Source organism: Physeter macrocephalus, chromosome 8 (assembly GCF_002837175.3).
Source record: "Physeter macrocephalus isolate SW-GA chromosome 8, ASM283717v5, whole genome shotgun sequence".
Taxonomy (NCBI): Eukaryota; Metazoa; Chordata; class Mammalia; order Artiodactyla; family Physeteridae; genus Physeter; species Physeter macrocephalus.
In genome coordinates, this window is record NC_041221.1 from 129356929 (window position 1) to 129369908 (window position 12980).

At 43.6% G+C, this 12980-nt stretch overlaps 2 protein-coding genes across 4 annotated transcripts in view; one reads left to right on the forward strand and one right to left on the reverse strand.

Annotated features, from left to right (window-relative positions):
- KIF3A (kinesin family member 3A) overlaps positions 1-5201 on the reverse strand; it is an 81902-nt gene extending 76701 nt beyond the window's left edge. For 2 of the 3 annotated variants that reach the window (XM_007106265.3, XM_007106264.3), the window contains exons 1-2: positions 5040-5201; positions 2013-2286 (exon numbers count right to left, since the gene is read on the reverse strand). In XM_007106265.3, the coding sequence (XP_007106327.1) occupies positions 2013-2286; positions 5040-5045 (280 nt within the window). In that variant the 5' untranslated portion in view covers positions 5046-5201. The remainder of the gene's footprint in view (positions 1-2012; positions 2287-5039) is intronic. The other variant, XM_055086753.1, reaches the window with a different exon arrangement.
- A 4041-nt stretch (positions 5202-9242) lies between these two features.
- On the forward strand, positions 9243-12742 carry CCNI2 (cyclin I family member 2). Its single transcript, XM_024120461.3, has 4 exons — positions 9243-9674; positions 10118-10249; positions 10832-10906; positions 12388-12742. Exons 1-4 carry the CDS (start codon positions 9243-9245, stop codon positions 12628-12630), a joined length of 882 nt encoding a protein of 293 aa, XP_023976229.1. The 3' UTR covers positions 12631-12742.
- Positions 12743-12980: the final 238 nt, after the last annotated feature.

Sequence of the window (12980 nt, forward strand, 5' to 3'; positions counted from 1 at the left end):
GTTGCAGGATACAAAATTAATGCACAGAAATCTCTGGCATTCCTATACACCAACAACGAAAAATCAGAAGGAGAAATTAAGGAAACACTCCCATTTATCACTCTGACAAAAAGAATAAAATACCTAGGAATAAACCTGCGTAAGGAGGCGAAAGACTTGTACTCAGAAAACTATAAAACACTGATGAAAGAAATCAAAGATGACATAAACAGATGGAGAAATATACCATGTTCTTGGATTGGAAGAATCAATACTGTGAAAATGACTACACTACCCAAAGCAATCTACAGATTCAATGCAATCCCTATCAAACTACCAATGGCATTCTTCACAGAATTAGAACAAAAAATCTTACAATTTGTATGGAAACACAAAAGACCCCAAATAGCCAAAGCAATCTTGAGAAAGAAAAACAGAGTTGGAGGAATCAGGCTCCCCTACTTCAAACTATACAATAAAGCTACAGTAATCAAGACAGTATGGTACTGGCACAAAAACAGAAATATAGATCAATGGTACAGGATAGAATGCCCAGAGATAAACCCACACACATACGGTCACCTAATTTATGACAAAGGTGTCAAGAACATACAATGGAGAAAAGACAGCCGCTTCAATAGTGGTGCTGGGAAAATTGGACAGCTATGTGTAAAAGAATGAAATTAGAATACTACCTAACACCTACACAAAAACAGACTCCAAATGGATTAAAGACTTAAATGTAAGAACAGACACCATAAAACTTTTAGAGGAAAACCACTCTTTGACATAAACCACAGCAAGATCTTTTTTGACCCACTTCCTAGAGTAACAAATAAAAACAAAAATAAACAAATGGAACTTAATTAAACTTAAAAGCTTTTGCACAGCAAAGGAAACCATAAACAAGACAAAAAGACAACCCTCAGAATGGGAGAAAATATTTGCAAATGAAACGACAAATGATTAATCTCCAAAATATACAAACAGCTCATGGAGCTCAATATCAAGAAAACAAACAATCCAGTTAAAAAATGGGCAGAAGACCAAATAGACATTTCAACAAGGAAGACATACAGATGACCAAGAGGCACATTAAAAGATGCTCAACATCACTAATTATTAGAGAAATGCAAATCAAAACTACAATGAGGTATCACCTCAGGCTGGTCAGAATGTCCATTATCAAAAAAGCTAGAAACAATAAATGCTGGAAAGGGTGTGGTGAAAAGGGAACCCTCCTACACTGTTGGTGGGAATGTAAACTGATACAACCACTATGGAAAACAGTATGGAGGTTCCTTAAAAAACTGCAAATAGAACTACCATATGACCCAGCAATCCCACTACTGGGCATATACCCTGAGAGAACCATAATTCAAAAAGAGACATGGACCACAATGTTCAGTGCAGCACTATTTACAATATCCAGGACATGGAATCAACCTAAATGTCCATCAACCAATGAATGGAAAAAGACGATGTGACACATATATACAATGGAATATTGCTCAGCTATAAACGAAACGAAACTGAGTTATTTGTAGTGAGTTGGATGGATCTAGAGTCTGTCATACAGAGTGAAGTAAGTTACAAAGAGAAAAACAAATACAGTATGCTAATGCATATATATGGAATCTAAAAAAAAAAAAAAATGATAGTGATGAACCTAGTTGCAGGGCAGGAATAAAGAGGTAGACATAGAGAATGGACTTGATGACATGGGGTGGGAGGGTGAAGCTGGGGCGAAGTGAGAGTGGCATCGACGTATATACACTACCGAATGTAAAACAGTTGGCTGGTGGGAAGTAGCAGCATAGCACAGGGAGATCAGCTCTGTGCTTGGCAATGACCTAGAGGGGTGAGGCAGGGAGGATGGGAGGGAGGCTCAAGAGGGAGAGGGATACGGGGACATGTGTATACATATGGCAGATTCCCTTTCTTGTGCAACAGAAGCTAACACGGTATTGTGAAGCAATTATACTCCAATAAAGATCTATTTTTTTAAAAAGTAAACTATATAAAGTACTCACCATTGTAGCCTTCAAGAACAGAATCAATAATAGGTCTGGCAGTTAAGTTATAAACATCTAGTTGTTTACTCTCTGGTCCAAAAACAGTATCAAAAGTAAACGTCTTTGGAGGTTCATTGGAAGAATCAGTCTTATGTACAGTGATAGTTCCCCTCATCTCATCCACACTGACAGCCTGTTTGTAGCACATTGATTTCTCTCTGTCATTGAGGGGACGGCACCTAACCACCACCTTCACATTATCACAGCTTTCCGGCTTCTCTGATTTATTGATCTGGTGGAGAAAATATTTACAAACAACGAAAAGAACATTTACTTTTACCTTCAACAGATTAAATTTAAAATTTGAAAAAGGCTACTTTGGCATCCTAGTGCCTTGCACACATTAAGCACTCCATAAATAGTTGTTAAATGCAATTAAAGATCTTACAGATATATAGAAAAAGCTTATTAAAAAAGATATGAAAATAGTTTCTTTTACCATACAAATGAGGGAAGAGGAAATCTTATTTACATTTACAGTTAATGCTATTCAGGCAGAAAATGAGAGAGTATATTAGAGACTTTTCTTTCTGCACAAAGTCCCTGACTTGCTCTGAGTTTCCTGCCTGTAGGAAAACACGTGTGAATATGGTTAATAACTTTAATCAAGAATCTAGTAATAGGTCCTCTGCTCCCCCTGAGACTTTTAGTTTTATTGATATTTTCTACAATGCATTAGTAAAATATTTTTTTATCAAATAATATATCCTCATATAGTCTATTTTTTCTATAGAAGACAAGTGAGAGACAGAAAAGAAAGCCCAATGGCAGAAAAATGTTTTAGCTTGACTCTAACCTTATGAACATTTGTATATGTAAAGTTTCAAATTTTGAAATTTTATGATTAAGAATGTATATTAAAATACAATTATTAAAGTGAAGAAGTTCAGCAGTTTGGTTGAACAGATATTAAATTCCTACTGTTTCAGATACTCTTCTAAGCATTAGAGAAACAAACGTGAGCCACTGTCATTGACAAGGAACAGATTATATCAATTCAACACACTTCTTTCCATCTCTACTTTCAGCACCTTATTCTAGGTCACCATTATCTCGCCCCGAATTATAAGAGACTCCTACCTGCACTACTGCATCTAATTAGGTTCCCCTATAGTCTGTTCTCTACTTGGCAGTCAGTTTCAACACAAATCTAATTATGTCACTCTCCTACTTAAAACTCTTCAATGGTTTCCCACAGATCCTGGGATGAAGATCGAAATCCTTTAGGTGGTGTGTAAGAACTGGTTCTGGCCCATGTCTACTGCTCCAGTTTTATTTCACAAGCTTGGCTGTCTTAGCCACAGCCACACTGGCTTTCTTTTAGGCCTTTTCTTGTCACCATGATCCCTCTCACCACACTCCTTCCCAGGTGCTGTTCCTTATGCCTAGAACATACCCCACCCTCCTCTTCACTTACCCTGCAGACCTCAGCTCAACAGTCCCTTCAGCTGGGAAGACTTCCCTGATTAGGTCAAATCCTTGTATAGGCCCTGATAGCACCCTTCTCTCTCCTTCTCCATCGGTTACAATTTTACTTTTTTTTTTTTTTGGCTTCTTATTTGATTAATGTCTGTGTCTCTATTTAACCCATAAGTTCCAAACTGGTAGTCAGTCAAGGGGCTGAATTCAGGCCACAAATGTCTTTTGCTTGGCTTATTTTATTTAAAAATCTTTTGAATTAGTTGCTAAAAATTAAAAATTGAGAAATTTCACAAAAATAACAATTTCTATATTCTCTTGGAAAAAAGAGATGATCTGACATCTGTAGGTCAGCATTCCTACATGGCAACAATTCACCAGAATCTATTTCTATCTATTGTATGCCACCCATCCACTTCATTCATTAATATTAAGTGTCTTTGTCCCTGTATGTATGTATGGTTTTCACCTCCGCCCTAGAAGGCAAGCGTCTCTCTTCTCAAGTTCAAGAACCTGGCTGGTTTTGCTCAATATTGTATCTCCAGTGCCTAGCATGGGGTTGGTGCCCAATAACTGTTGAATGAACTGATAAATAAATAGAAAGCAACAAGTAACAAATATTAAGCATTTAATGCTAAAAGTCAAGCACTGTCCTTCAAGTCTCCTGCGAATTCTTATCTCATCCTGATAACCCCAGAAAGGAAAAGTTTAATTACGTAGGAATGAAGGGCCCAGAAAGATTAAATAATTATCCAAGGCTTCGCAACCAGTAAATAACCAGCCACTGCTCAAGTGTTCTTCATTACCCTATAATGGACTTAAGACGCCTCCTAACAATCTGTGAAATCCTACAAGACAAACATACCACCACCCACCACTCATCCCCCTCACGTAAATAGCCGGCCACAGCTCAAGTGTTCTCCACGAACCTATATTGGACTTACGACGGCCCCTTATTAAGTGCAAGTTAACAGTCTGTGAAATCCTACAAGACAAACATGCCGCCACCCACCACTCACTCCCCTCACACACAAAGACACCTACGGGTTACATTCTGCACTGTAAGCTAGAGCGCTAGGAGAGGAATGACAGCTCGAGTCAGCAGCCTGGGGTAGAGGCAGACAGCCCGTGCTTTGCTGCCTTCCAGAGCTTGGCTCCTCGGCGTAGAGACCCCACGGGGTGCGAGACATCAAAACCCGACCCTCCGCGGTTGCTCCTAGAGGCCCTACCCAGCGGACAGAGCTGGGAGCGAGAGCGCATCCTCTGGCACAGTGCCTTTATGTCAAGCAGCCCAGGCCTTGCGGGATGCAGCAGTAACGAAGACCGCAAGGCCTGCCGCGGGCCCCTCCCAGGGTCGGCTAGACCCCCCCTAGTCCAGGGCCCACCCGCCTGGCTCCCCAACCTCTTGGCCCGCCCGGCACTGCCCTGCCCTGCCCTGCCCTGCCCCGCCCCGCCCCGCCCCACCCCGGCCGCCCGCCTGCTCTGCGCCTCCATGGTAACGGCCGCGCCACCCGGCCAGGCCGCAGGGATGAGGAGAAACCCCAGCGGCTGAGTGACCCTACTCACCGGCATCGTTGCTTCCTCCCGTGCTCGGCGGACGTCCCCGCCCGGGGTGCAGTCCAATGACGCCGGGTTCGCAGGAGAGGCGGGTCAGAGATTATCGAAACACCGCCCGGGCGCTCCCGAGACTGCGGCTCCTCTGGCGAGAGCGCGCTGTGCGCAGGCGCACTCCGAGCTCGCCCCGCCCCATCCCCTTGCCCGAGGTGTCTTCGGTCTCTTGCATTGCGCCTGCGCCGAGACTTTCCGAGTCCGTCTCCTAGGACGCCAGACTGAGGCTGCGCCTGCGCAATGCCGCCATTCCAATGTGTTGGAAATCTGGCCTGATTTGGGGCTGGGAGACCTGCCTACCACCCCGTTGGGGGTAGGAGGAGAAAATCCTAGACCGGCAACGCCCATCTTCTAGCACTTGCAATACTCCGAATATTAAAAACGATAGCAATTGTACATTGTGTCCCCTCTGAAGAGCCAAAAACTTTACATACATTAATGCACTTGATTGCCGACTTGTTTATGACCTGTCTCACCATTAGGTGAGGTCGTGAGGGACTTTGTCGGTATTCTCACAATTACCTCCAGAGCCTAGAATACGACCTGGCACAGAGTAATTTTTCAATAAATATTCGTGAAAGAAAGAATGATCTATCCTCTTTCTTGTCCGAACCTGTCTCTGAACACCACTCTGCTTGGATGTGTAATAGACATTTCAAGTTTATCGTGTCCAATATGGAAACGTTGATTCCCGCTTCCCATCCCCTGGTAGTACCCACATCACGCCTGTCAAACATAAAATAAACAAATAAGTAATTTAAAAGGCTAATCGCAATAAATGTAAGCTGAATTCTGACAATTTATCAGGTCAAAACCACAGTCTTTTTCTCTCATACTCAATACCCAAAATTTCTGTAGAACGAGTTGTCTCTATCTTCAGAATAGAACCAGAATCCGACCACTTCTACCACCACCATCTCCCACCTGTGTTACTAAACAGCTCAGAACTGGTTTCCTTGCAGTGTATCCTTGCCATCCTAGTCTACTTTCAACACAGGAGCCAGAGGGCTGGTGTTAAAACATGAATCGGATACTGTCTTTTCTCCGTTCAAAACCTGCCAATGATTTCTCATCTCACAGAATAAAAGTCACAGGCCCTCTCCCGGTTTCCTGCAATGTTCTCTCTTACTCATTATTGCAAGCTATCCCCCTTGCACCAGCTCCACCTGGCCTCCTTGAGTCATCTGACATTGCAGGCATGGTTTCATGTTAGAATACAAGGGCTTTTATGCTTGCAGTAGGAGCTAATAAAAATACTTAGTGTCAGCATACCGTTTTAAGTGCTTTAATTCCTTTTTAAATTATTAATTTAATTTACATTATAACCTTTTGAAATAGGTACTATTAGTCGTTTTAATAGAAAACAGGAGTAACTATTTCACAGATTTAAAAAACTGAAGCATAGAGCCATTAAGTAACTTGTCCAAGGTCATACCTACAGGCAATGACAAAGCCCAGATCCAAATCCAGGCCCTGAAAAGCTCCCCCTGTAGATATCTGCTTGACTCCCTCACCTCCTTCAGAATATCTTTGTTCACACATCACCTTCTCAGTGGACCCTACCAATGATCTTTCTATTTAAAATTCCAACCTTCAGCCCCAGTCTTCTTATCTCCCCTCCCTACTTTATATTTCTTCATAGTACTTATCACTCTCTGATATATTGTAAATATGATATCAGCTTTATTGAGATATAATCACACATCATACAATTCACCAATTTAAATTGTACAATTCAATGATTTTTACTATATACAGAGTTGTGCAACCATAACCACAATCAATTTTAAATATTTTCATCCCCCAAAACAGAAACACTACACTCATAGCCATCATTCCTCCTTCCACCCCTGCAATATCCCAGCCCTAGGCAACCAACAATCTACTTTCTGTATCTATAGATTTGCCTATTTTGGACATTTCATATAAATGGAATTATATAATATGTGACCTGTGAAATGACATCTATCACTTAGAATAATGTTTTCAAGCTTCATCCGTTTTGTAACACATATCAGTAATCCTTTACGTTTTATGGCTAAATAATGTCCATTGTATGGATATACCACATTTTTATCTATTTATCTGTTTGTCAATTGATGGACATTTGGGTTGTTTCCACTTTTTGGAATGCTGCTACAAGTTTTTATGTGAACGTTTCATTTCCCTTGAGTATATACTACAAGTGGAATTGATGGATCATTTGGTAACTCTAAATAACATTCTGAGGAACTGCCAAGTTGTTTTCTACAGTGGCTGTACCACCAGCAACGTATGAGGTTTATAATTTCTCCACATCCTCACCAACACTTGCTATTGTCTTACCTTTCTTATTACAGCCATCCTACTGGTATAAAATAGCATCTCATTGTGGTTTCTGTTTGTATTTCCTTGATGACTAATGATGTTGGACATCACTTCATGTGCTATTGACCATTTGAATATCTTCTTCAGAGAAATGTCTAGTCAATTCTTTGCCCTTTTCATCTGTCTTTTCATTATTAAGTTGTTAAGAATTCTTTATATATTCTAAATACAAGTCTCTTTTCAGATATATGATATACACATGCTTTCTATTATGTGTGCTGTCTTTTTAATTTCTGGATGCTGTTCTGTATGCTCTTACATTTAGATCTATGATCTATTTTGAGTTATTTTTGTATATGATATGGTATAGGGATCCGGCTTCATTATTCCACATGTGAATATTCATCTGTCCCATCACCATTTGCTGAAAAGACTGTCTTTCCCCCCACTGAATTATTGTGGCAACCTTGTCAAATATTAATTGGTCATAAATATGAGGGTTGTTTTCCAGACTCTCAATTCAATTCCATTGGTCTATATGTCTATCCAATACTATACTGTCGTTTTTTTTTTTAAGGATTGGGTATTTTTTTTTATTTTTAATTTTATTTTATCTATTTATTTATTTGGCTGTGCCGGATCTTAGTTGCAGCATGCTGGATCTTTTAGTTGTGCCATGCAAACTCCTAGTTGCAGCATGTGAACTCTTAGTTGCGGTATGTGGGATCTAGTTCCCTGACCAGGGATCAAACCCAGGCTCCCTGCATTGGGAGCCCGGAGACTTAGCCACTGGACCATCAGGGAAGTCCATATACTGTCTTGATTACTATAGGCTTGTAGTAAGTTTTGAAATCAGATACTGTGAAGCCTCCATCTTATTCTGCTTTTTCAAGATAGTTTTGGCCATTTTGAATTCCTTGCATGTTCATAGAAATTTTAGAAACCCCTTGCTAATTTCTGCAAAAAAGACAGCTGGAAACTTAACAGGGATTATGTTCAATTTATAGATCAATTCAGGAAGTAGTGCCATTTTAACAATTTGAATCTTCCAATTCATAAACACGGAATGTCTCTCCATGTATTATATTTAGGTCTTCTTTAATTTCTTTCCGTGATGTTCTGTAGTTTTCAACATAGAAGTATGCCCCCAAGGGTAACCACTACCTTGACTCTAACATTATAGTTCCCTTCTTTATACTTTGTATAAACGGAATCATACAGTATGAATTCTTTGTATCTGTCTCCCTACACTCAATATTGTTTGTGATATTCTTCCTTATCGGGTATAGCAGTTCATTCTTTTTCAATGTGGTGTAGTATCCCATTGTGTGAATATACCACAATTTGTTTATCCCATTCAACTGTTGATGGACATTTGGGTTGTATCCAGTTTGGGGCTATTACAAATAGTGCTGCTATGAACATCATGTAGGTGTCTTTTGGTGCACAGACATGCATTTCTGTTGGACATTTACTTAGGAGTGGATTTGTTGGGATTTCCATATATTCTACTCGTGTTTATTGTCTCTTTCCTAACTAGAATATAAGTTCCACGTCTATTCTATCCACTGTTATGTCCCAGCGCCTAACGCACTGCAGGGCTTCAATAAATTACCTTCTCCAGGGTGGCGTGGTCACCAGCTGCTTCATCCTGGGCTAGGGACTCCGCGCCTGGGGCGCGGGCTTTGGGTGGGGAAAAAGGCGCTCAGTGGAGGGACGCGGGGGTGGAGTAAGAGCCTGCCCCGCCCCGCCCCGCCCCGCCCGGTCCCGTGGCAGCCCCAGCTGCAAGTCCCGGGCGATGGGTTAGAAAAAGCCGGGCTAAGCCGGGCCCCAGACCCGGGATCAGACGCTGCCATGGCTTCCGGCGGGCGGCCCGCGCCGGAGACGTCCGCCTCGGAGATAAGATCCGTCCGGCGTCCAGGTGAGAGTCCGGACGAAAGTCTGGGCGAAACAGTCCTTCGCTGTCTTCTCCCGCCGCCTCCGTGGAACGTCTCTCTCCCCGAGGCGATCCGGAGAAGTTTCCCGGAGGCTTGCCTGCGCGGAGCGGTCAGTCTCCCGGAGCCGTCGTGGACCAGACCCACGCGGGGGGCAATGCGGCCTCGGCCAGCTGCGCGCCCCGCCCCCGGTGCCGCTCTGGGGCCACCGCCCCCGCCGCCCCCAGTTCCCAGCCGGCCTGGGCTGGTGCCGAGCGACTGGGGAGGCGTCCTGGACGAGCGCCAGCTGGACGCCCACCTGACCCAGGCCCAGGGCCGCGAGGCGCGCCTGTGGCTGGGGGGCCGACTCCAGGTACCGGTTCCCGCGGGGACCCCTCCCGAGAGCATGTTCATCCTCCTCCTCACGCGCGCACGGGACGCGGCCGGGTTACACCTGCACCCGCGATCAGGTGAGCCGCACCCTGGAGCACGCACCTTCCCCAGGTGCGTCCCCCGCACGAGGCAAGAGTCGAGATTCTCCAGCTTCTCACTGAGACGGTGCTTCTCTAGTAGGTGTTTTGGAGGAGGGCTTGTTTGAGTTGGGGAACTCTGCTGAAGACCAAAAAACCGGCATAGGAAGGAGAGGGTCTGAATGGGGGAGGCGCTGGGTAAGAGAGGCCCTTTATCCGACAGCGATTTAAGGTGAAGAGGCTTCTTACAGCCCCTCTGGTCACCTTATGCAGACCGTCCAGCCACTGATGGACCGAGACTGGCCACCAGCGACCTTCCCTCCTCTGCCCCACCTCCTCCTTCCAGCAGGTGGAGATTTGCGAAGCTTTCCAGGAAGTCGTGTTGGGGCTCCTGAGAGTTGAGAACATCTTTGACTTCTCCCAGACCACTTTTAACCTGGCTCTCACTATCTTCAGCCGCCTCATAGTTTCAGTAAAGGTAGGGAAGTCTATGAGGGATGGTGACAGATGTTGGGGGCACAAACTGACCTCTATTTCCCATTGCTGCCTAAGAGGTGAGCCATCCCAGGTGCTCAAACTGAGCCTCATCAATTCAGTAAATGGCTCCAAGTGGTAGAACAGGAATTAGAACATCCTACCGTCGTGCCTGTCTGACTCTGTGTTGTGTGGCCGTCAGGGGTCGACTTGGGGAGCATGAGAGGACCTAGCTGGGAAAGGACTCCCTTTGTGATGAGGTGGGGTGTTCTTGTCTGGACCAATACAATGCAGCTTGAGGTCAGGATGGGACTGTGTGTTCCCTGAGATGGTGCCATATTTCCCACCTCCAGTCAGTCCTCTAATGAAGGACTATTGACTAGTCATCTGTGGTTCTGAAACCAGGAGGTTTTTACGGGTCACATCTAAAAATGGGGGTAACTTCCTTGTGGATAAATACAATCAGTCTTTTTAAAAAAGTTAAAAAGGCAAAACTTAATTTCTTAAAAAAAAAAAAGCCACAGACGCTTTACAGTTAGTTTCTGGCATTCATATTCTGCTCATATGTGTTTCTTCCATACTGCAGATAAAAAAGTGTTTACTCCATTGTGTTACAATTACTTCCTTGAGACTTGCTGCAAAAGTTAATGAAGAAGAGGAGGTATGCATACCTGGAAGCTCATTCAGGGCTGCTTTTGAGGTATAGGGGTGTGTAACACTGGGAACACTCAAGTTTCCTGAAAGGTGTGTGGCCTTGGGAATGGGCATTTTGGAAAAGTCATACCTTCCAGGATTTCTGCTGTCCCTTCCTTAGGCTTGTCAGACTTTTGGACCCCACAAATGGGTAATTAGAACAGCAGAATTGTCCTGGCCCAGCAAACCCAGAGGTCTGACTTCCTAGCAGATATAATCTTGCCTCATTGGTTGATGCCACATGCCACCTCCCATTAAGCAGAAGCAAAAGGCCTCCCAAACCATATGGCCTAATGACCACCCCCAGAAACTACATCTAAGAAAGCTGCTTGAGACTTAAGGACTTGGCTGTGTCAAAGAAACTGGTGTTCAGGGACTCTGGGACCCTTCTCCAAGTGGGGCAGGAGGGCCATGTGCAGTGGGTGGAAGAGAAGCCCCCATAAGTGCTTCAGGTTTGCTTGAACTTCTCAGTTTCACTGTGGCTTCTGTTCAGAAGATCCTCTCCCAATATCCTTCCGAGACCTCCCTTCCTTCCTCCCTCCCTCCCCCGACCCTCTCCCCCTTTGGGGGATAGTGGAATCACTGCCATTTCTACAAGGTCTCCCTTGGCTGATCTCAGGGTCCATGGGGGCAGAAAAAGTCACTTGTGTGTCCAGTTCCAAACCTTCAATAAAATTTATTTTAACCCTGTTTATGAGAATATAATTCGTGCCCCCAAAGATGCTTTTGTCCAACTAAAAATCAAGTAAATAACCCTTAAAAGAAATATTTCTAGAGATTATAGTAGTAATACTACTATACAGTTATATAGTTATATAGTAATACTTTTATCTAAAAAAGTAGGACCAAGTCTTCAGTGCACTTGGTACTTGCATGTTTACTCATAGACAAGCCTTATTAGCTTCTCTGGGGAAAAGTCATAGTTTTTCCAGAACTGAACTGCCTTCAATAAGGGCTGAAAGGAATGTGTTTGCAGCTATGGTGTTGCCAAAACCATGGGAGTGAGTCTGTCTGTGAGTCTGTCTGACGCAGACCTGGAAGCTCAAAGGCATACTCCTCTCTACGACAAGGAATCATGGTAGGGATTGGGAACAGGGAATGGATAGAGCCCACAGCTGGAAAGCTTTGAGTGCGTTCTTACAGCTGAATGGGGGAGATGGCACAGCCCCAGCCTCCAAAGCACCTTCAGGTATGAGCTGGAGTGCAGATGGGGATCAAGACCTGTTGGCAGCAGATGACCATGTGACATTCACTACATATTGTCACAATACCTGGGGACTTGACAGATAGCCAAGATCTGGTTTGGTTTTTCTTTCAGAAGCATTTTCTGTGGTGGGTCACTGGAAGACAGCTCTACTAGGGTCATGGATGCCCAGTCCCCAGGGATAAGAAAACAAAAGCTACCATGACATGGTGTAGGGCTTTGGCCTCTTTATTTTCCTTTTACAGTTAATTCCACGCATAAAAGACTTCATAAAGCACTATGGCTCTGGCTATTCCCCGAATGAGCTGCTGAGGATGGAGCTGGCTATTTTGGACAAACTTCACTGGGACCTCTACAGTGGGACACCGCTGGACTTCTTGACCATAGTAAGTACGAGTCTACCCTGGACTCACTGTGCCTTTAGAACAGCTGTTCACAACATAGGATGGCAAAGCACACTTCCTTGCATATGCAGCACAGTGAGGTGACCCACAAGGCTCACAACATACGGAAGAGTGAAATGTTGTCTTAAATCCAACACAGTTCCACCAGACTCCCACTTCTAAAGGACATTAAATTAACTTTACAAAGATATTTAGATGGCACTGTTATGGTGAGTTTCTCTTTTAAATACACACTGCAAAAATATTTAACTTTCCATTCTATGAATACTGTACATAAAAATCTGTCTGCTTTTGCTACACTTTACACACATTCACTTAGCTGTCTTTATTCACCTACACACAATCCTTATTGAGGCTTTAGACCATATTGATCTGGCACTTAAAAATGTCGTATTCGTTTGTATTTGTTTTAGTTAGAGAATGATGGTCATCCT

What these genes read in the sequence shown, in the direction of transcription:
- CCNI2 (XM_024120461.3), top strand. Translation starts at nt 9,243, where the DNA reads ATGGCTTCCGGCGGGCGGCCCGCGCCGGAGACGTCCGCCTCGGAGATA. An exon ending in GGCTGGGGGGCCGACTCCAG is followed by an intron (nt 9,675 to 10,117) that starts GTACCGGTTCCC and finishes TCCTCCTTCCAG; the next exon opens with CAGGTGGAGATTTGCGAAGC. An exon ending in GCCTCATAGTTTCAGTAAAG is followed by an intron (nt 10,250 to 10,831) that starts GTAGGGAAGTCT and finishes TCCATACTGCAG; the next exon opens with ATAAAAAAGTGTTTACTCCA.